Source organism: Bradysia coprophila, unplaced genomic scaffold (assembly GCF_014529535.1).
Source record: "Bradysia coprophila strain Holo2 unplaced genomic scaffold, BU_Bcop_v1 contig_232, whole genome shotgun sequence".
Classification (NCBI taxonomy): Eukaryota; Metazoa; Arthropoda; class Insecta; order Diptera; family Sciaridae; genus Bradysia; species Bradysia coprophila.
Genome location: NW_023503493.1, coordinates 12924188 through 12945982, shown reverse-complemented (window position 1 = coordinate 12945982; position 21795 = coordinate 12924188). Strand labels below are relative to the sequence as shown.

General features: G+C 39.6%; 4 protein-coding genes across 4 annotated transcripts; 3 read left to right on the top strand and 1 right to left on the bottom strand.

The window, feature by feature from the left end:
* The first annotated feature begins 488 nt into the window (after nucleotides 1–488).
* On the top strand, nucleotides 489–5125 carry LOC119076737. Its single transcript, XM_037183654.1, has 9 exons — nucleotides 489–670; nucleotides 1349–1443; nucleotides 1501–1696; nucleotides 1760–2149; nucleotides 2206–3827; nucleotides 3887–3982; nucleotides 4043–4227; nucleotides 4437–4647; nucleotides 4716–5125. Exons 1-9 carry the CDS (start codon nucleotides 623–625, stop codon nucleotides 4936–4938), a joined length of 3066 nt encoding a protein of 1021 aa, XP_037039549.1. The 5' UTR covers nucleotides 489–622; the 3' UTR covers nucleotides 4939–5125.
* Nucleotides 5126–6288: 1163 nt separating this feature from the next.
* On the top strand, nucleotides 6289–7811 carry LOC119076758. The gene is made up of 6 exons (XM_037183715.1): nucleotides 6289–6483; nucleotides 6548–6718; nucleotides 6776–6909; nucleotides 6980–7138; nucleotides 7200–7361; nucleotides 7440–7811. The coding sequence occupies exons 1-6, from the start codon at nucleotides 6471–6473 to the stop codon at nucleotides 7626–7628; spliced, it is 828 nt and encodes a 275-aa protein (XP_037039610.1). The 5' UTR covers nucleotides 6289–6470; the 3' UTR covers nucleotides 7629–7811.
* Nucleotides 7812–10036: 2225 nt separating this feature from the next.
* Nucleotides 10037–11259, top strand: LOC119076754 (1-aminocyclopropane-1-carboxylate oxidase-like). Its single transcript, XM_037183703.1, has 2 exons — nucleotides 10037–10903; nucleotides 10974–11259. The coding sequence occupies exons 1-2, from the start codon at nucleotides 10138–10140 to the stop codon at nucleotides 11198–11200; spliced, it is 993 nt and encodes a 330-aa protein (XP_037039598.1). The 5' UTR covers nucleotides 10037–10137; the 3' UTR covers nucleotides 11201–11259.
* Nucleotides 11260–17328: 6069 nt separating this feature from the next.
* On the bottom strand, nucleotides 17329–21725 carry LOC119076742 (PP2C-like domain-containing protein CG9801). Its single transcript, XM_037183687.1, has 6 exons — nucleotides 21262–21725; nucleotides 19835–20007; nucleotides 18938–19767; nucleotides 18796–18879; nucleotides 18496–18729; nucleotides 17329–18442 (listed from the first exon to the last, which is right to left on the bottom strand). Exons 2-6 carry the CDS (start codon nucleotides 19978–19980, stop codon nucleotides 17505–17507), a joined length of 2232 nt encoding a protein of 743 aa, XP_037039582.1. The 5' UTR covers nucleotides 19981–20007; nucleotides 21262–21725; the 3' UTR covers nucleotides 17329–17504.
* Between the last annotated feature and the right edge of the window lie 70 nt (nucleotides 21726–21795).

Here is a 21795-nt window from a genome sequence, read left to right as displayed (position 1 = left end):
CATGTTTATTTAGACACTTGGAAAGTTATTGCATGAGCCGAAGGCGAATGATCTACTATTACTCGTATATACGTCGTGTATATAGCGAACAATACACACACGTATGCGATAAAAAAATTAAAAACGAAAACCGTAAAACGAGCGAATCGACTTTTTTTGACAGCTAGTTCACAGCATGTCAGGACATTTGCATCTTGCGTTGTGATCTGCGCAACCTAACAGTACCTTGGTGGGTGTAGTTATTGTTGAGTTGATCAAAAAATTATGTTATGATGATAAAAGAACAAACTAAGCGAACCAACAAGAATATTAACGTTTCTTAACATTTAAACTTCAAACAACATTGTTAAATATATAAATTGAAACAACAATCTATTCGATGCACAATTTTTTTCTTTTTCAAAATATTCCGGTTGTTCTACTGCCTTACCGACGCAGCTAAAATAAGTAGAGATGGCGCGACCGGTGTGAATCAAAATCGGGACTGTGTTATCGACGGCTTTTGAATGAACGTCAGAAAGGTCAGAGAAAAAGAAATTTGTAACTGATGTTTACGCGTTGTTATTGCTGAAAATTTTCTAAATTTAATTTTGTTCCGTGAACAACAAGCAAAAATAATAGCATGAGTGACAACATAGAAAACAGGCGACAAACCCGTCGAATATCATCGGTGAGTGTGAAATAGTGATCGGTATTCGTTTAAAAATTAATACCAAACAATAGCCCAAAATAACAGTAAATAGCAAAAGATGCTATTCATCTGTTATCGATAACGCCGACAAAAATGATGATAAACTCTGGGTAATATGTGTTTCAAGTAATGGTAATGCATCCCACCTGCAGTACTGAAGCTGCCAGCCGCTCTGTTTACTTAACAATCGAATGTGGGATGAGTTTTCAGTTTTCATTGTTTGATCGTAAACAGAGAACTAAGCGGCCTTCTCGCAGCTTTAAAAATGAAATTGCGAAGTTCGAGTAGTTAGTCCTAGTCGGTTCAATAAACCGTCAAATTTTACGCTAAATTCTTTGCCCAAATTCGATGACCGGTTCCGTTTTCAGATTTATTTAGAATAGCATTTACGTCGAACCAAATTTCCTTCTATTCTACCTATCTAACAGTTGAATACAGCCCCGAATTCGATATGTCGTCCCAATTGACGTATATGATGAACGATCTGCACAAAAGTCGAAATGAAGCTACCGAACGCTGAACTAAATTAGTTGTCACGACGACATATTAAAATCGTGTAATGAGCCTACCAATTGAGACAGTGTTCGGCTCAGAATTCGCGTTAAAATGTTAAATACTTCGAACTGCCTGCTAAGCTCTAATTTTATTGTTCAACAGATTCTGAAAAATGTGGTGACCTCTGACGAAAGTCCAACACAAACGTTCAGCCGACGGTCGAAGAGGATTAGCTTTTCACATGTCAACAATGTCAAGTAAGTCGATTGAGCATCAGAGATTATTCAGCCGAAATGACACCGATAATTTTTTAGAGAGTTCGTGGCCGATGTCGACAATCAAACCATTTGGGGTGATTCCTACGAAAAGAGTAACACGGCCAAAAATTTAAGCAACTCTGGCTCCGTATCACAAATACCGACATTGGATTCTGTGGCAACTGCATCGAATTCTGTAGCTGTTGCACCGACAATCGATTTGTTCGCTGATATTGAAAATGGTTCGGCCGAGGTAATTTGGAACAACGACTCGGTTCATGACTGGTCTCTGAAATTTTATTTTACATTTTTTTAGATGGAAATATCACAGCGTGACAGCGTGTCACACACGAAACTTTTCAATCAAACAATGATCGTCGAAGAAACTGTGTCCACATCGTCCACATCGGTGACTAACTGTAAACTTGTGGATATGTCCGGAATTGTGGGAAATGCTAACAAACGGAAAACAATTGACACCATTTCGGTGGAGACGGTAGCTACGGATGTCGTGAAGTCGGTGAAAATTCGAAAAATGAATGACGAAAACTTGGAGCCGGGAATGTACAACACAATTCTACATCACGTCAATATGAGCGTTTCAAGCCCTGACCGAAAGTCTGGAACTAAATCGCAGGTGAACCTGAATACGACACGGATGTTCGATGATGCTGAGATGTCGGATGTTTCGTTGCCTCAAACCACGGTATGTTGTGAACGGTCCATTTCGGTAAATTAATTTAATTTTCCAATTTTCGATAGTTGTCCGACGACAAGTCAGTTAGACCGTCAAAACGGCTCGAGAGGACTACTGCCTTGACATCTATTGATGAGCCATCCATCACCTCTTTCGTCTCGGACACTTCCATTCCAACCAGCCAGAAGACTCACATTTTTGGCCGTGGAGATATCAGCGCTGCAATCGATCAGACGTTTGCGGTAAGGAATCCGTTGCAGGAGGACAACGCTGCTGGATGGAATGGAGCGGATAAACTTGATGATACTGAGAAAGAAACTGCCGGCGACCATGAAATGGGTGGCAATGAGCCAGCATTTCAATCGATTAGCGGTATCAGTCGTCATCGTACGTTGGAAGAAGATCTGACGATTTCGATGGACATTCAATTTAAGAATCATCCATTGTCACCACATTCATTGAATCCGGATGAGCCGGCCATAGAAGATCTGACCATTTTTTTGGACACGAATTTCCAGGCAGAAGTTAGTGGTGAGATTGATGATGGTGCGATGAGTAAATTGGCTGGCTCGAGATCGCCGAGCGAATGCACGAAAAATAGTTCGCTGAAACCTCTAAGCCTAAGCAATCGTGAGCCGTTGAACGAGTTGCCGGGAGCTGCAAATAAAGAAAATGTTTTTACGAATAGTTCAGCTCAACTTTCACACGGTCAAAATACGCAAGATTTGACCAACCTAATTTCGAAAGATTTGTCATTGAATCCGATAGAATATGTCGCTTGTCGAGAGAAGACTCTGCTACCAACATTCGATCCCACCGCTCTATACGATTCGGCAAATGAAAAATTACCGAAAGCCAAATTTCTGGACTATTCCACTTCGCACGATCAAGTGCTAGCGACTGAATTCAGCTTTGCTGCTCACTCAGATCCCCTCAGCTCGACCAGATTCGTTCCAAATAACCAATTTCCGCAGAACTTCAGTAACATTGACACACATCAGAAGGCCAACTGCAGCAGCGTTACATTCAACGACTGTCCAACCCTAAACACCAGACAGTCTCAGGATATGCGTTCCGCTACGTCGCTACAAAATAACACCGATGAACTGTGCAACTTGGAGCCGTATCAATTGAAAAAGACGAATGATGCGAAACCATCTTTTATGGATCTGTCTCAAACCAAGTCCAACAACATGCTGAGCGAAACGAATTCGGACTCGATTGACATTATCGACTTTGAGTCACTAAACGATCTACCCGTCGAGTCTAGAATGAGTGCAGCGAAAAAGTATTTCATGAACCTATCTCAAAACGCGTCCAACGACATGCTGAGCGAAACGAAAATGGACTTGATTGCCTCAACCGATGAGTCAGTAAACATTGTCGAGTTGTCTGCCGAGGCTACAACCGATGTTCATAAGCTGCCGCGGTGTCGAAAATGTATGAACTGTCGTGAAAGTTTGGGCGGTGGAAATGCAACGTTCGCCGGTGTGGGTGAATCGGATGATAAACCCAAGTTGGATTTCAGCATGTATGAAAAGCTCAAAGGATTACCTACGATGAGAGACGTGATTGCAGCGCGAAAGAAACGAGAGGCGGCTAGGGAGATGGAGGATCTGTTGCTGGTCGATCAAAATGTCGAAGCTCCTGACATCCGATTGTGGCTGTTAAATAATTGCAGCGAAACGTAAGCTCATACTTTGATATCCGACTCTGTGAAATTCACCGGAAAATTTTTACTTGCAGCACCGCTGAACCTCGGCCAGTGTATGTACCTGAGCCACTGATTTGCTATCCGATGCGCATGAACATCAAGTACCTGATGAACAATAAAATGAAAACGTAAGTGGTGCCATTTCGTCTAATTTTCGTTCGACTTTGTAAACCGCGGACATTTTTCAGCGAATATCCACAGTGGAAGTACAACGACAATTTCTTTCAAATCGGTACCATTGCGTTGCGTTACGACGACATTCCTTCGATTGTAATACACATAAAATTCGAAGTTGATGCGCCGATGAAAGCGGAGCAGTTTAATATGCCGCTACTTTTCAGCAGAATTTTGATTGAACAGTGTCCCACACATCGTAAGTATCAATTTATCCTAGTCGTTCCGGCATAAAAATACCGCAGGTAACCAAAATTTTACGAGGAAAAAAATTCCCGTTGACTCAGTCGCCAGAATATCCATGCCCGATAATTCGAAGAGCCCGCTGCTGACTCCTAGGATGAAGAGATTTTTCTCCTTAACTTTGATATTACAGCGCCACACTCATCGACAAACTCCCACTTTCAGTTAGACGAATATCAACGGAAGGTTTGCTGAAGCATAACAATTCGTTCAGTTTATTGCCCTCCAACTTATTATCGTTAATGTCCAGCAGCGAAAACATTTTCCGCGGTCTGGAAGAAATCGAAAAACGTTTCCGGAGCGTCATTGTGAAAATAAAGGAATTCGATGAAATCACAATCCGACACGGTGCATTGGTTCGCATGGGAACGGATGGGTAATGAGATTTTTTTTACTCTTTCTTGACGGTTCCGGTCGTAATTTAAAAAATTCCCAAATTACCAGAACGTGCTATGTCGAAAAGACATTGTTCGACATCAAGAAGCTGCTGATGCAAGAGGTGAAAATCGAATTCGATAATGTTGATATGGTCGGTCCTGGCAATGTGACTTTCGATCCGTTTCGGGAAACTACCGATGCATTCAAAGCGCTACCCAGTGGATTGTCATTTTTGCGATCGTTTTTATCGGATCCGATGTCATACATGGCACCGATTGCGGATGTTTAAATCGGTTTACATGTTGCCTAGCACAACCCGTACGTACTGCAATCGATAATAATTTAATTCCATTCATTTTGTATCATAAAGTCTTCTAATTTCTAAGTATTGTTCATAATGTAAAGAAAACAAATTTATTTTTAAATGAAATCTAGCCGCTAGTCAGTGCATTAAAAAAGGAAATTAAAGAGAAGAGTCGTTTCCATTTAATGTGCTTTTTTTGGGAATTTCAATTCAAAAAAGGCCCACCATTGGTGTCATTTGGGCAATTATTTCGCAGAAAAAGAAAAAAAAATATCGCGGATCTATTGAGTAAGACTGTGTTCTACATCTCCTACGCCACGGGTACCTCAGCCGTCTGTCATAGATCGTAGAAATTATTCATTGGTCTTAAGATGAAGGTTTAGAGACAAATGAAGAATGTTGGTGGAACATAAAAAATTTTCGTTGGTACACTTGGCGTGACGGGTCATACTTTAAATTGTCGACTTATCAGACACGACAGGTTTTTCAGAAAAAATTATTCTTCGATTTCATTCTTCATTTGACCAAAACTATAACAACCCCTGAAGGTAATGCAATCTGCAAAAAACCACAGAATCCAAGCGTAGGGTGAGTCCGAGTGCAGTGACACTTCGAGGGATTGCTCACCTTGATTTACCAATGAAGCACTTTCGATTTCTTTAGAATTTTCGCTAACATTTCTCCAATATTCATGCCATCATTTCACCACATTCCATCAAAGGCTGGCACTACACCTAACGAAATATGACTTTCCGCTTAAATTCACCAGAAAATTAGAGTCATAGTAGCTTTTGACATCAGCTGAATATTTCTCGTCATGATCCACTGTCTTCCCGTTCCTGGAACTATCGAACTGCAGAGAATTCAGACGATTTTTATGGTTAACTCCTAGTTTTTTATTCTTATGAACTGATCTGCTAGGTAAGTTGCTTATATATTTTGCGATAGTAAACACCTTCACCTGGCCTTAAAGATTTTTCATTTTTTGTAAGCTTTAAGTCTGACCCTAAGCCTTACTCTATTAATCTAAAAGAAGCAACACAATTGGCTTACTTTATCAAAAGTTGAATAATTTTGAAGATTAGAATACACCAGCAACACCTTCGTATACCGTTGCATGAACCTGCCACAATAAATTAAAGTAAACTAAACGACAAGCCGGTACTGGTATTATGTATTGATTTGCTTACTAAATGATCGTGTAATGCAACACTTGTAATGAAAGTAAAAAGAGACACTGCTCGTGTTTAAATGTTTTACCCTACGAATTTTGATAAAACTCAAGAGTTGAATGAACGGAAACAAATGAATGGAAAAAAGAAGAAGAATAAGAGCAAAAGTGAATGACGTTTGGCTAAAAATAGTTTTTTTTTTGTTGAATAAAGTAGCGCGACACACCCGCTACTCACAAAAATATTGTCGAAAGAACTGTACAATATTGAACATGTTTGAACAAAAATCTCGATTCGTTTCATTAAGTGGTCCTGTGTAAATTTTACATTTTTAAAAGAATCACAATGTCGTCTTCCGGTTGGTATCTCATCTTATGTTCAATTTATGAATGTAATCCATTCACTATAAATTCACCTTACAGCATCAACAAGTGCATTTTCTTCATTTTTCACAAGTACATTTACCAAAGATGGCCTGCCGTTGTACAACGATGTTTTTACCTCTGCTCCGCTTCTAGACGAAACATTTTCTTCCAGCATTTTTGCCGGAGCAACCATTCTCAGACTCGAATATGATAAGTCGAACAGTTCCGGTACACACTGAGACCATATGTTTCGTCGACTTTGTTCATACCTTTCAAAATTTGCAGGATATTCCTTTTTCATCCGTAACTCACTCGGGTGCCTTCAAGCCAAGGGCGAAGTGGACGGATATTCTAACATAAAACTACAAAATGTAAATGGAACGGAAATGTTGAAGATTACCAAAAGGAATGAAACGAATGTAATGACGATATAGAGGGACCATTCGAAATTGCAGTGAAAGACACCGCATCCGTTTTTCTTTTTTGCAGGAACCGAAAGTACAAACGTTTGAAATAAGCCACCAGAATAGGAGCATTGGAACAGTAAAAGTTACGGTAGATGGTCCTGCCTCAACGTGCCTAAGAATAATTCACAACAGTGCCTACCCAGAAAATTGCGTTCGATCGTTGAAAATTGGAGATTTTACTGTGAGTTAGAGTGTCCGTGTCCGTTGATTCAAATAATCCTCTATGTTCCTGCAACAACCAGATATACCGCCCCAATTCAATGTCCAATCCAATATGTAACATACAAATGCCTAACGCTGACGTTTACAACTCAGAGGAATATGACGGAACGATTATTTTTCACCGCGAAACGGGAATTAACGCCGATGAACAATTGCTGTGTACAGCAGCAGCTATTGCGTTTGTAATTATCATTCTCTTATCGTCTACATTAAGATTGCATTTGGGATGGCACTGTTCTTAATGCACTTTTTCCCTACAGAAAGTGGCCATGAAACGAAAGACCACAATGGAAGATTGTGCTGGTAAAGCGTGTGGCTACGGATTGGGTATTGCTGTTGTCATTCTCATCATTTTTGCAGTGGTACTTTGGATTAGCCACTTGGAACGAGGAAACTGTTTACGAAGGAAGGCTGCTGGCTTTTCGAACTACGTAAACAGAGAGTGTTGATGGGGAAGTTTGTCAATTATTTATTGAATTTTTAATGTTGTGTCAACGCCCCGAGGAAGAAACGTTTTCAGCACAACTGACCAGGTACTTATCGCTTTTTGTCTCGGAATATGCGAGCACTTATACTCCTAAGAAGAGAACTTATTTTTGCAAGTAAATAAAGACCTTTATGAATGTTAAAAATTTTACTTTTATTCGATTCATATTCATTCTCACATAGCACTGAACCAAGCACAAGAGCAGAATATTCCTCTGCTGCTGCGTCGCAATTTTATACATGAGAAGAGGGTCGATTTTCCGTTCTAGTACTTGGTTCAGTTCAGTGCTATGATTCTAAATTAAAGTTAGGATCTAAGGTCGGAATGTCAAAAATCATCCACAGAGAACCTAACCTGAAGTACCTGGACTAACCAAGCACGAGATTAGAGTGTTCAATAGAGGCCTCTTCGACGTACTAGTCAAAATTTCTCATATAAACTATGTTGTAATGTTACTGCGTCTAAATTTTAAGGATGAAACAAACGGGCGATCTTCTGTTAAAAAATTCTGAACATAAAACAACTGAACATAAATGAGTTTTCCAGCATAAATCATAACAAACAAGGCATCAGAACAGTCGGAGCGTTTGCTACGACTGAGCCCCGTACGACCCGTAAACCTATTTAGCCCGAAACCATTATACGTCCATAGCCCTAATAAGCCCGTAACCCTTATTCGTCCGATATCAAAATGCTTCCGTAACCTTATTGCGTACTTGACATCATTGTCTATTTTTGCAAATTGTAAACTGTAAGCGTTCATCTTTAAAATTGCGCTTAGCGCAATTACAAAAGCCCGTACGAAGTACTTCTCAAGTATAAAACAAAAGTTTACGATGTAATTTTAGGAATCCGAATTTACAACTTTTTTTTATCAATTTTCTTTCGGTATTGAATTATCTGTCAAACGAAACAAAAAGTAGCAAAATCTGATGAAATATACTCGATTTATGTGCAAAAAACACTTAGGGCCGAGCAGCGGCCTTAGTTCAAGGGCCCAAATTTGAAACTTTTTTCGCCACGTTCTTTTCTGTATTATATTACCTTCCATAGAAAACTAAATCTAGCAAAATCGGATGAGATTTACTCGATTTATGTGCAAAAAATACTTAGGGTCGAGTAGCGGCCTTAGTCCAAGGGCCCAAATTTGAAACTTTTTTAGCCACGTTCTTTTCGGTATTCAATTACCTTCCATAGAAAACTAAATCTAGCAAAATCGGATGAGATTTACTCGATTTATGTGCAAAAAACACTTAGGGCCGAGTAGCGGCCTTCAAGGGCCCAAATTTGAAACTTTTTTTGCCATCATTCTATTCGGCATTCAATTATCTCTCAAATGAAACAAAAACTAGCAAAATCGGATGAGATTTATTCGATTTATGTGCAAAAACTACTTAGGGCCGAGTAGCGGCCTTAGTCCAAGGGCCCAAATTTGAAACTTTGTTCGCAACGTTCTTTTCGGTATTCAATTACCTTTCATAAAAAACTAAATCTAGCAAAATCGGATGAGATTTACTCGATTTATGTGCAAAAAACCCTTAGGGCCGAGTAGCGGCCTTAGTCCAAGGACCCAAATTTGAAACTTTTTTTGCCATCATTCTATTCGGCATTCAATTATCTCTCAAATGAAACAAAAACTAGCAAAATCGGATGAGATTTATTCGATTTATGTGCAAAAACGACTTAGGGCCGAGTAGCGACCTTAGTCCAAGGGCCCGAATTTGAAACTTTTTTCCCCACGTTCTTTTCGGTATTCAATTACCTTTCATAAAAAACTAAATCTAGCAAAATCGGATGAGATTTACTCGATTTATGTGCAAAAAACACTTAGGGCCGAGTAACGACCTTTGAGCCATCCCAACAAGCCCACATTGCATCTTACCCAAAAACAATGTTCAGCAACTTTGTTCTACTCGTCAATACCTTTCATTTGATATATCACAAGAATTTTGAAAAAAGGTTGTGATTTACTCTAGCTAGAGGGGTCACGGACGGACGGACGGACGGACGGACGGACGGACGGACGGACGGACGGACGGACGGACGGACGGACGGACGGACGGACGGACGGACATTTTTTTTATTGCGGATTTGTCATCTATGAACATAACCAAATGCTTTGCCCTTACTGGCTGCTTCCAATTCGACATGTTACAAACGGCATATTAATCTTATAAGCCCCCAGTACTTCGTACGGGGCTAAAAATCAATACTCTCCACTCACTTCATCGAAGAACTACAGTCACACCAAGGTTCTGAAACCGTGAGTCACACTACGTGAGTCCATCCGTTCTCTCCATTCATTTCAAATTTTCAGCGCAATAACGGTGTGAAAGTGCAACAACTTCAGGTTAACGTTAGCAGCCTAATCGGCTGTGATTTTGGCGAAGAGAGCAAAGAAGCAACGTGTCAAATCGATTTTTTCGCTGAACGTTTTTTGAAGTGAAGAAAATATTGAATTTGATTTGGAAATGGTGCACAAATGTCCGGAAAAACTGTCTTGGTGCACCCAAGATAGTATGTTGTGTAAACAGCTCGTAGAGCTCGATGAAGGAATCTGTTTATTCGAAGATGTTGGGCTAGAAGCACCAATGCAATCGATCAAAAACACTTTTCGTAAAATATATGGCGATCCCCAATTGTCTCAGCGTCTGAATGACGTGTATCCAGCTCGCGGAATTTTCAAGGATGTTTCGCAAAAATCGCTACAAAATGTGGACCAAAAGGTTCCGTTTGACTTAAGTCCAGCTCGGCTACGAGCCATTGTTGAAAATGATACAGAACTTGTACACGATCTGGGAGACGATTTCCGTGACATATTGACATTTTACAGTAACGTACAAGACAAAATCATACCACGTCTTATCCGACTGGCTGAGACGGCAATCAACAATGGAAGTGACATGAATATTCATCAGCAGATGAATTACAATTATCGTTTAGTCGATTATTATCCGGTGCATAGCAAGAGTCGTCGCTGCGGAGAGCATCGAGACTATGGCACGTTCACACTGATCTTCCAGGACGGCTCTGTTGGTGGACTGGAGGTTTTCAGCAACGGATCATGGCTTCCTATTCCACCGACTGTTGGCGTGGTGTTTTTATGGGGCTGGTCGGCCGCTATTCTTTCCAACGGAATAATCAAAGCCCCGTTACATAGAGTTGTGACAACACGAACTGATGGAAGAGAAGTTTTCGCTTCTCGACGAAACGCTGCGGTCTTCTTTGTTGCTCCAGGTATAGCGATGCTAACGTTACAGTTTTTGGTAAGAATGGCACTAACGAAATTTTTATACGAATTGTCTAGATCTTGACGTCAAATTGAATCCAAAAGTACGTCCTGACGAAGTGTTAGCTTTCAATTTCGAGGCAGTGAAAGATCTAACAGTTGGCGACTTCAAGGCACTTATGGGCAAGAAGTGGCGTCATCGTGAAGGTACTTTAACAGCTGAAGAACAAGCTGATATCGTTGGAAAGGTTGCCAGTCCTCAATCTCAAGATGATGAGATCATTGCATTTCTGAAAAAAATTTGAATAAAAGTCTGTCTATAGACTGGACAATAAATGTCTGTGACAGATACAGAACAACTGAAGTAGGTCTGAGTTCATTAATTTGTATTTGAGTTTCTTAATACAATGCCAACAGACGATAATTCTAAGATATCTGTAAGCTTGACAAAAGTGCAGAATTGGAAACAAGAATGAGAATTTGGGATTATTGAGTCGTGGAGGCGATTTTTTTAACTTTGGGAACAAGCGGTCTCCGATTTTAATGAGTGAAAGCTCGTTGGATTCGTCTTTCAATTCTAGGAAACACCTATCTTACACTTTTTCTAAAAAAAAATTGTTTTCTGTGAAAAGAGCTCAAAAGTAAAGACATGTCAGAGGGTACCGAAAACAGTTTTTCGGCAAGAACTCAAGAAAAAAATATTTTAAATTGTTGTAATCTTATACGAATGTCGGCCTTGGAAAGACCTACAGGTAGAGTATACGCACTGCTTGGTGCGAGTACATCCACGAGAGTTATGACTAAAGATATAGTGAATGTTCGGAGAGTCCGGATTCTCTGCAGCTTCGTTGTTCCACGGAACTGAGTATGAGGTGTTGTAGCTGGCCTCACCCACTATCGTTGCACATATAAATGAATGATGTACTTTTGTGCTGCAATCCCACAGATGTCCTGGAAAAAAGTTGGTGCCAAAATGCAGATTTTTTCCTTCTTTCTGAGGGCTCTACAGCTGGAACAGCATCTGGAACGGTACTACGGCAGTCATTTTTTATCGTCTACTATTCTTTTACCTTATCAATAGAAAAACGCTTCGATATGTCGCGAATCAAAATTCAAACTAATCACTTTATAATTTATAAATTAGGGTGCTGGAAATGTAGTTGAATAATTTTTGCAAAAAATATTTTGGATCGAAGTTAAATTAAAATTATATTTTCGACAACATGACCAACAGCATAGCACTATAGCTTCTAAACACTAACCTAGAAATAGTTGGAGGTATACTCCTACGGTAATCATAGTATACTATGCGTTACTTTCGTATATATGGGAGCATAGCACTGTTCCTAGCATGAACACTGAATTGACAAGCGTCAAAGATTCAAAGGCTTTAGTGAAAAGAGCATATCTTAGGATTGTTTGTATTGTATGTTTTAACTCATACAACGAAAACGAGTCATCTTTTTTCACAAAAGAAACGCGATGCCCATTGTGATCAGCCTCTGTGTTTACGCTAGAAGCAGTGCTGTTATAGAAGTCATCTAAAATCTGACCTTTTGTACTTGGGGCTAGAGTGCTATGCCAACAATAGACATTCAGATACACTTTATGACTGGCTATTATAGTGAGAAAAAATCGATGAGCTAAGCTGCAGGTTTTCATTCAAAATAAACATTGATCGAATTGAAGAAGAAAAAGAAATAAATCAGAAGAGCAACGGAATTGGTTGGTTTATTTTATCAGACGTGAATAACGTTCGACTATATAAATAGCTTTTTTATGAATGAAATAGCACGGCTCATCCGATCACATATACCAGGCGAACTGTGCCCAGGGACCGATCGGGCGATGTGCCGTTTGCTTTTGTACATTGGGCCGGGCTAAATAGTTTTTATAAATTCTCTTCCGAATATCGCCCAAAATTTTCCGTTCGACAACCAGTCCGGCCCTGCCAGATACACCCAAAAATAATGTACCAAGCAACACATTATTTAAGATCATCAAATCCATTCAGTAAGTGATCGCAAATACATTTTAAGTGTGAGAACGCAATGTTGTCTTCCGGTTTGTATCGTGTTCTTCAGTTTATTAGTGCAAATATAGTCCATTTACTAAGTTCACTTAACAGCATCGACAATTGAAGTCGAAGTTGCTTCATCTACAACTACATGTACTGTCGATATTAAAGACGAACAGCCTTCAAACAGTGAAATTTTAGCCTCTGTCCCCCTTCCCTCTTCAAGTATTTTTAATGGTGCCACGAAGCTCAGTTTCGAATATGATAACTCTGTCGATTTCGGTACTCTCAGTCTCAGGACCATATATTTTGTCGATTGCACTCTGTCTCACACTTGATTTTACAGGATATTCCTTTGTGATCCGTGACTCACATAGATGTGTTCAAGCTATAGGTGAAGTCGACAGACATTCTAACACAAAGCTGAGGAATGTGAATGGAACGGAAATGATGACAATCACCAAAAGAAATGAAGCGAATGTGACGGTAATATCACCAGCCAAAATGCTAAATTAAAACAATGAATCCGTATTTCGTATAGGAGCTGTACGTACCTCGGGATGTACAAGCATTTGAAATAAGCCAACCGAATGGGATCATTGGAACTATAAAAGTTACCGACAATGGTAGTCTTCGAATCAATCACAATGGTTCCCACCCACAAATGTGCATACTATCGCTGAAAATTGGAGAATTTGCAGTAAGTATATCTTAGAATCCATTCATCGATTGACGGTTTTCTGTTACAAGCAGATATACCGCTCCAATTCAATGTCCAGTCCAATATGTAACATACAAATGCCACATGCTGATGTTTACAGCTCGGAAAAATTCATTGGAACGATTCACCTCGGAACCGAAATTACTATCGAAGAACAATTACTGTGTACGGCAGCGATGATTGCCTTTGTAAATTCACAATTTTTTTACGTTCACATCCACCATTAAGATGCAAATTTATGACAATTTTGCTGAATTTTTTTCCAGAAAGTGACGATGAAGCAAAGTACTTCATTTGCGGATATTGCCAGTAAATGTTTTGGTTGCAGTTTGGCTATTTGTGCAACAATTCTTATCATTTTTGCATTATGTACTTTTGGAACATCGCAATTTTAAACCACTTGGAATCAATGAAACTACGAACGAGCGGTACTAGCACTGCTAGTCAGTAGGGAGTGCTTTTGTGCTAGATTTTTATTTAATTTAACCTAACAGTTTAGGCCTAACAACCTTTTGTAAGATAGCAGTCCGGGCAACGCACTTCAAGCATGAATAGTACTCTAAATAGAGTACTGAAACGGGACATTGTATCGAACCAATTTTGACACTGTAAAAAAATCTGAAAAATTTTTTCAGAGAAAATAGTATTCAATTTGGCAGCTGTCACTCGAAGCAATTTTGCTTGAAGTGCGTTGGTCCTGGTCTATTTCTAAGAACTTTGTCGAAAAAATCTGAAAATTTTTCAAGAATTTTTGAGAATAAGAATTTTAAAGAAATTAATTCTGAAAAAACTCTTGAAAACATCCAACGCACTTCAAGCAAAAGTGCTCATAATCGACAGCTGTCAAATATAGTACTTTTTTGTATGAAATGTTTTTTTACAGTGTTTTACAGTTGTGTGACACACTTTCAAGTTTCAGTACCCTGTTTGGAGTATCACTCATAAATGAAGTGCGCCCCTGAAACACTGTTAAGACTCTATAAAAGGTTGTCTAGTAAATCGGTAGGTGGCATCTATGATATGGAGAAAATAACAGTCAGTCGGTTGTATTAGTCATTTTCATGCCTTTAGGCCCTCAGCATAAAGTTGTATACGCATACGTCGTGGACGGTTTATTTTAGACACTCACGTAAATGGAACATTCTACTTTTGAACATAAGTTGCCTACCTGTTTTGTGTACTGTTTCGAGGGAAATGAAGAGGATACGAAAGGAATGTTCTTCCATTTCACAATTCTATTTTTAAGTTAAAAGATTTCGTTGTACGATAAGTTCTGCTCTTTATCGATTTTTAATCAAGTATAAACCCTTCCCCGTCTCGGGTTCGATGCAATTGTCTTTTGTGTTTTCTATTCTTTCGAATACGAATAGCATGCAAAAGTTTCCATTTATTTTGCCGGCAATTTTAACTCAAAGTTGTAACAGATCAGGTTGACCTGAACCTATTTTCACCCATGGCAGAGTTTGTGTGTACCACAAATACAGTCAACATTACGTAACAATTAAATTGAAAGACAAATTGGAATTTTCGAAGTTATTGGTGCGAATTCTTGCTTAATTGTTGGAAAAGTATCTTAACGCAACAAAAAATCGATTGAGCACTGCACTGAAATTCCCCCTAAACTTAGGACCTAAGATTCTTAGGTTCCATGGAGGTGAGTAGTTTTATATACTTTGGTTAACATTACAACTTGCGATGTAATGTTTTCAACCTAAGTTTTCCTGCAACCTTGATATAATAACCAGATCAAACACCTCTGACACACAACTCCTACAACTCCTTACAATCCTAAAATATCATCCTTAAAGCTGTTAAAACTGCTAAAATGGAACTCGAAACTTAAAAAATAATTGCTGTCAACAATCCTCATAAAATTTGTCCTCTGCAGAGTAGAGGTATTGCTTAACTCTTTACATTTTAAAATTTCATTTTTAAATGCTCTCACAATTGTAAATGTTATTCAGAGTTCCATACTCGAAATAATATTTAAAACATTTCCGAAACCAAACCAGAATCTCCTAAAATCCTCCTTGAATTACCAATAAAAACATAGCTAACGCCGACCCGTACGAAACACCTATTCGTATCAAAAGCCTTTAATGTGAAACTCTTCATTTGTTTTACTTACATTATCCACTCTTTGCCTTGTTATCATACACAAATAAATTGCCGGAGGCAATATAGACAGCCCCGTACGAAGTCACCTTTCATAAATTCCTATTTAAACAGCTATATTTACCTATAAATAAACATTTCACAGATGAATATGCTATTATATAACTCTATCTGCCTGTATATAGCTCAATATAGCTGTGTATAGGTATATATAGATGTCCATATATGGAATGCCTGAAGCACCCCACACACATAACAAATTATTTCCATGTTAACAGAAACTCTCTAAGTACCATTTTTCCCAAGATATATCACTTTTAATAAAATCCAATATGGCCGCCAGCAGCCATTTTGTTAAGAGACCGGAAATAGTACCGACGCTTTACATTCGTTAATACCTTTCAAACAAAAAAAAATTCATGAAATTCGGTCAAAATTTACTCGAGATATTGTCAAAATACACCACGTTCACTGTACTTCCGAGTAGCCAGATAAGAGCTCACTCCAAGAGACCTAGCTCACGCTCCGGAGAACATAATTTCATAAAAAAAAAAATTCCCTGATTGGTACGGTCAATACCTATCTAATAAAGCTAAAACAGACGAAATATGTTCAAATGTGGCCGACCTACAAGCAAAAACTGCTTGCCGCCCTGTGCCTGTTCCACACCAAGGGGTCTAACTCACGAGTCGGTCATCCGATTTCCATAAACTTTTTTTTTGTCGATCGGTATTGTAAATACCTTTTATTTGACGTATCACTTACAAGTTTAACGTTTAAATGTCCGGAGATATCTTCGAAAAACCGTAAAGCACTTATTGGGCCACAGCTCGGGAGGGGTCGATCCAAAATCACTCATCTTCGAACTTAGCCTGTCTTTTGACATTACCAAACGGGAAAAAAAAGAATTTTCTAAATCGGATGCGTTTTACTCAAGTTATCGTGCAGACAGACAGACGGACAGACAGACGGACAGACAGACGGACTTTTTTTTTTCTCGCGGATTTGGCATCTCTAGACAACCACAATAGGTTTCCCCTTACTCAGGGAGTCCAATTCGACGTGTTACAAACGTATGCGTAAACCTATAAGACCCCAGTACTTCGTACGGGTCTAAAAAAAACTCCTAAAATCAAGCCGCATAAATTCCTAAAATATGAGGCATTTTAAACCGTGGCAGCTCTGTTTTAAAATTTAAGTTTAGCTTGACCTGACGCTACGCACTTTATGCAAAAGTAGAGTGTGTTGCCTGATGGCTTTGAATGAAGACAGGCACAGAAGAAGTTAGGTTGGTTTTAATAAAATAACTCACCTGAACTAATCCTTATCCCAATATCGGTTAATTGCTTACTTACTACGAGTCGTCATTGCTTCCAAAGTGTATTTTGTACGAGAAAATATTTTTTCTGTGAAAACTTAATTGAGACGTTCCATTCACTCGATTAGTGTGATCATAGATCACTAAATTCGTTTTATTTCTCTCGATAGCGCTTCTCTTCTATGGACTAGGACTTCCTCGTCATTTTGCAGTGGCATCTAGTCGTAGCAGCGAAAGCACCAAACTCTTTGTACGTATTTGGTTGACTTAAAAATGTTTTGTTTTAATTCATACAATTGAAAGCGTTACAATATATTGATCCAATAGACATTCATTTAATTCTCTGTTTTTATTGCGGACTCATTTCACGTTGTATCTAGAAAGGCAAGCTCTACCAATCAGCCGTCTATAATCCCCCGCACACACTTCAGTTCTAAACTAAAAGTCGGTTTCGTTATAAATTGAATTGCGATTAGCCTCGCCGGCAATGTGCGAGCCAACTGTAAAAGCAACTACGGTCGCATGATCTAATTTTCCCGGTAGCGATGAAAAGGTTGTACCTTCCACAATCCGTTTCCTGGCATATCTTTGCTGCGCTCTTGTCAGCTCGTCTTCCCGTTTCACTCCGTTCGCATCAATCGTGGTGCGGTAAAATAATTCGCGTTGCTCAAGGATGTTTCGTTTGGCCGATGTGATCATTTTGGCAAAATCAACCAACAGGTGACATAAATTTCGGGCTGACGGACACGGTTGCAACGTTCCATTTATGCCGTAGCACAATAGATCCTCCAACCGGAGTAATGTCAGAGTGTGTCGTTGCGGTCCGGTTACAAGTGGCAAACCGGATGCTGATTTCGGAAATTTTATCACCGGCGTTTTCGTAAGGCTGTTTCGCGGCTCTATGACCGTATGTGCACGAAGAAATTTGGGACGGTTGGACGATGGTACTGATTCATGATTGGTGGCTGCAGTCGATGATTGCGTGTTTGACGATTGCTTTTTGTGACGCGGTGGCCGAACTGGAGCGGATGGTACTGTAGTTTTCGGTTGCTTCGAAGGCTTGCTTTGGATTGGTGGGAGACTGAAGCGATTGGTAGAACCGGACTGAATGGCAGATGTGCTTTTGTTTTGTCTTTTGGGTGCTAATTGTTGATTTGGGATCTGTAGAGCTTCGGTGGTGAAGGGCTCTGCGAATTTGCCAACAACCGGATCAAAGTTGTCGCTAATTCCATCGGATGTTAGAAATACTATATCACCGGCATCTACTACTGTCATGGATAGAGTGAGATTCCCGAGTTCAGGCTTATTTCCGTCCACCGGACCCAGAGCTCCCATTGCATCTCGAATGTCACGCATCGACGTAATGTCATGAGAGCCTGAAAATTTAATAAAATTTCACGGAACCACCGACGAAGAACATTGCTTTTACCTTGGGTTATCTCTCGCACTCCATATTCCTTGGAGTAAACATAGCCGAAGGAATCACCAACATTACACGCACAAACAACATACTTCCCATTCGAATGTTCTTCTTGCAGTGGCAGCACTACCGCTACTGTTAGTGTAGTTAAGGCTCCGCCTATTTCTAAAATGCATGCATGCGCTTCCCAGAAGCTCCTCAAGAGGCTTACAAACACTTCTCGTGTGGTAGTTGCCATTCCACCTAAAATTCAGGACGACATGGTTAAGTAAAAATCGTTTTATCAGGGGAAGAGAGTCCGATTCTTACCAGGAACTTGACCAAATAAAGCTGTGTCCAGATACTCTAAGCTTCCCTGAACGGCAGAGCGAGCAGCGAGTCGTGCACCTTCGCCTATTAATTAATGTCAACGTTACTATTCACTCCATATTGATGGATGACAAATACTCACCCCAATTAACCCCATCCGCGATTGACATAGCAGCTGAGTTGCCTCTTACCACTAGACCGAAACAATCGGCAATCGGATTTCCGGCGTGCTCTTTTGTCAAATAGTTTTTTTCGTACAACGACACTGCGATTCCGTATGCATGATCGTTCTCATATTTCCAGTTGGATACTCCCGCGACGACAGACTCTATTGGATTAACCACCGGCACGTCCTTCACCTCATCAATATCTTTCACCTTAATGTCGTTAGAGATTCGATTCGGCAAGTTCTCTTTGCTATTGCTTATGACTGTAGCATTGTCGGTGCCAGTAACGTCGTTTCGGTTGAAATCACCTCCACTCAGTTTCAACGATTTTTCGATTTTACTCTTTGTCGTATCCATCGATTTCACCGTCGTTGTTGTACTCACTAAACTCACGATCACATTGATTGTAGCCTTTTCGCTCTTTTCACTTTTAGTATCCGCTGCAATGGCTTCCTGTTGCTGTTCATGCGTTCTCGACCCCTTACGCGGTCGAGTGAATGGTTTGTTCGCATTCTGATCGGAACGAAATCGCGAGAATTGCTTCGGCTTTGTGGTGATGGAACTTTTGCGAATGTCCAAGTCCTGATCTTGATTTGTGTCGATGAAATCAATGTCAGTGTCCGGTCCCGCACTCAGATGCAGTCTGGACCGTTTCACGGCCGTCAGTCCGTCGTCAGGACCAGTGCACGCGGCTGTGATTGTACTCGCACCAGTTTCATAAGATTTCAATTTAATGTCTGGAAGTTCATTCGGATCCTTGCCGTGTTGTATTTCACACGACGTTGTGCATGTTTTCGATATTTTCCTGTAACGGATGAGAAATATGTTCAGATGGTGTGGCAATAGAGGCAAATCGAATTTGAAAATGTTACCCTTCGAGATACTTTGTGATGAACGAACCATCATCTGGACGATTTCGAGGACTTAGCGTGGCAGTTATGCGCGAATCGTCTCGTGGTTCGGCAATGAAACTTAACTGACGAAAATATGTGGTCATGCGCTGCCTTAGTGACGGCATGGTCGGTTGGTTAGTAGTACATTAAATCTGTAAATTGAAACGGGAAATGACATCAAATGGAAGCTCAAGTCTAAAATAAGCCTGGAAGATAGGCAACAGCAAGTGAAATTTTACAAACGTCTTCCAATGAAACAAACACGAAGATTCGCATTGTCTAAGAACGACGAAGTGAGCATTGACACGACTTTCTAAAATAACGGCAATCCGTCTGTAACGTCAGTCACTAAATGCTCCATCGGGAATGTATTTTGTAAATGGAATGGCGAGAAAAAACGACAACTTCCTGAAGAAACGTCGACTGCTTGTCAATCTTCAGTAGGACGCCGTTTCTCCGTCGATACTCATGTCGTCGAATTTTCAGTACAATCAGCCTAACCCATCCCGACCCGACTTAATAATATATTTGGGGATTGGGTTCTCGGATTTCAACAATTTAATTCGGGTCTCAGTTTCATCTGGCTATCGGACTTTGAGTTATCGCTTCTGTTTCCCAACTATAAGTCCCCATAGATAGATGGATTAGAGTGTTGGTAGGCTTCTTCAATTTAAAAGCAGCAACCGAGATCAAAGATCTTTTGTTCCCTACTCACTGACCGTACTACTTCTATCAGGGAAATTTTCCCACTTTTCGATAAAAAGTCGTTAAAAGCCGTCTGATGATAGATCCTCATCTTGGAGTTCACAATAACCGAAGGTGTGAAATCTGAGATTGGTGTAAAGTGTAGACAACAAAAACAGAGAGGGTCGATAGACCAAGATAACATCTTACGTCTAATCACTCAATTATAAGATTTGTCACTTTTGTCAGTTCCAATATCACTTTTACTTATTGAATGAGTGTCCTACAACACTACAGTGGTTTTGTAATATTTAATAACACCTCCAGTGCGATCGTACGAATTTGTAAGACGGAAAACACGGACTTAAATCGTGTAAACAATCCGCTGTAACCAACCCAGAATTGTGCAACTCAGTTGAAAACTTTGACTATTATTTATAACTTTTTCTTATTATTCCAGTCTCGTCACTCGGTCTCTCATGCAATCAGTATTATAAATATACTTTGTGACAAAATCAAAATAAAAATTGAGAAAAATTAATCAAAATATTGGACAAGAGCCAAGAAACGGTGTCAAAGGCGAATTTAACTATAACTTGAACTATACAGCAAGAAGGTAGATTGCGAAACTTACACTCACATCATGAGACCTTAATTCATAATTCAATTCGTTCACTTACTCTGACAAAACATTTTTTGCTAACAAGTTCAATGAAACTTACCTTCAATAGAATTTGAATGTAAAATCCACTTCCTTGTTTTCAAGCGTGTTGAAATTTAATCAATTTCATTGGTTCTTTGCTCTACTAATCAAACATTATCACTTCATGCGCTGAGTTGAGCGTACTACTCTCGATCGACCAATGTTCAATGAAAAACAATGCCATAATCAAAACTGGAGTATAAAATACAAAACACTAATCGAATTCCAATAGTCTACATTGTTACATGCAGACTTTAATGATTCACGAAGTAAAAAGCGCACGACAAATGATCCTTTGTGTAAACAACAGCAAAATTTGATAGAAGTGAAAGTTTATTGACACGAAACTTACTGCACAACCACCCCCTTTTTCATTTAGTATTATTCATTCTTTTTTTTATTGTTTTTGTCTCGGCAGTGTTTTTGTCGTGGATGTGAATGATGTGAATATAGAATTTTTGCGATGGATGTGTGCGGATGCATGAAATGTCAAATTCGCGATTGATGAAACATCGACATCGACTAGCGGTGAGCGGGAACGATAATTTTGAAA

What these genes read in the sequence shown, in the direction of transcription:
- LOC119076737 (XM_037183654.1), top strand. Translation starts at nt 623, where the DNA reads ATGAGTGACAACATAGAAAACAGGCGACAAACCCGTCGAATATCATCG. An exon ending in TTAAATAATTGCAGCGAAAC is followed by an intron (nt 3,828 to 3,886) that starts GTAAGCTCATAC and finishes TTTTACTTGCAG; the next exon opens with CACCGCTGAACCTCGGCCAG. An exon ending in ATGAACAATAAAATGAAAAC is followed by an intron (nt 3,983 to 4,042) that starts GTAAGTGGTGCC and finishes GACATTTTTCAG; the next exon opens with CGAATATCCACAGTGGAAGT.
- LOC119076758 (XM_037183715.1), top strand. An exon ending in TGAAAATTGGAGATTTTACT is followed by an intron (nt 7,139 to 7,199) that starts GTGAGTTAGAGT and finishes TGCAACAACCAG; the next exon opens with ATATACCGCCCCAATTCAAT. An exon ending in CAGCAGCAGCTATTGCGTTT is followed by an intron (nt 7,362 to 7,439) that starts GTAATTATCATT and finishes TTTTCCCTACAG; the next exon opens with AAAGTGGCCATGAAACGAAA.
- LOC119076754 (XM_037183703.1), top strand. Translation starts at nt 10,138, where the DNA reads ATGGTGCACAAATGTCCGGAAAAACTGTCTTGGTGCACCCAAGATAGT. An exon ending in GGTCTTCTTTGTTGCTCCAG is followed by an intron (nt 10,904 to 10,973) that starts GTATAGCGATGC and finishes CGAATTGTCTAG; the next exon opens with ATCTTGACGTCAAATTGAAT.
- LOC119076742 (XM_037183687.1), bottom strand. Translation starts at nt 19,980, where the DNA reads ATGCCGTCACTAAGGCAGCGCATGACCACATATTTTCGTCAGTTAAGT. An exon ending in CGCGGATGGGGTTAATTGGG is followed by an intron (nt 18,880 to 18,937) that starts GTGAGTATTTGT and finishes ATTAATTAATAG; the next exon opens with GCGAAGGTGCACGACTCGCT. An exon ending in AGTGCGAGAGATAACCCAAG is followed by an intron (nt 18,443 to 18,495) that starts GTAAAAGCAATG and finishes TTAAATTTTCAG; the next exon opens with GCTCTCATGACATTACGTCG.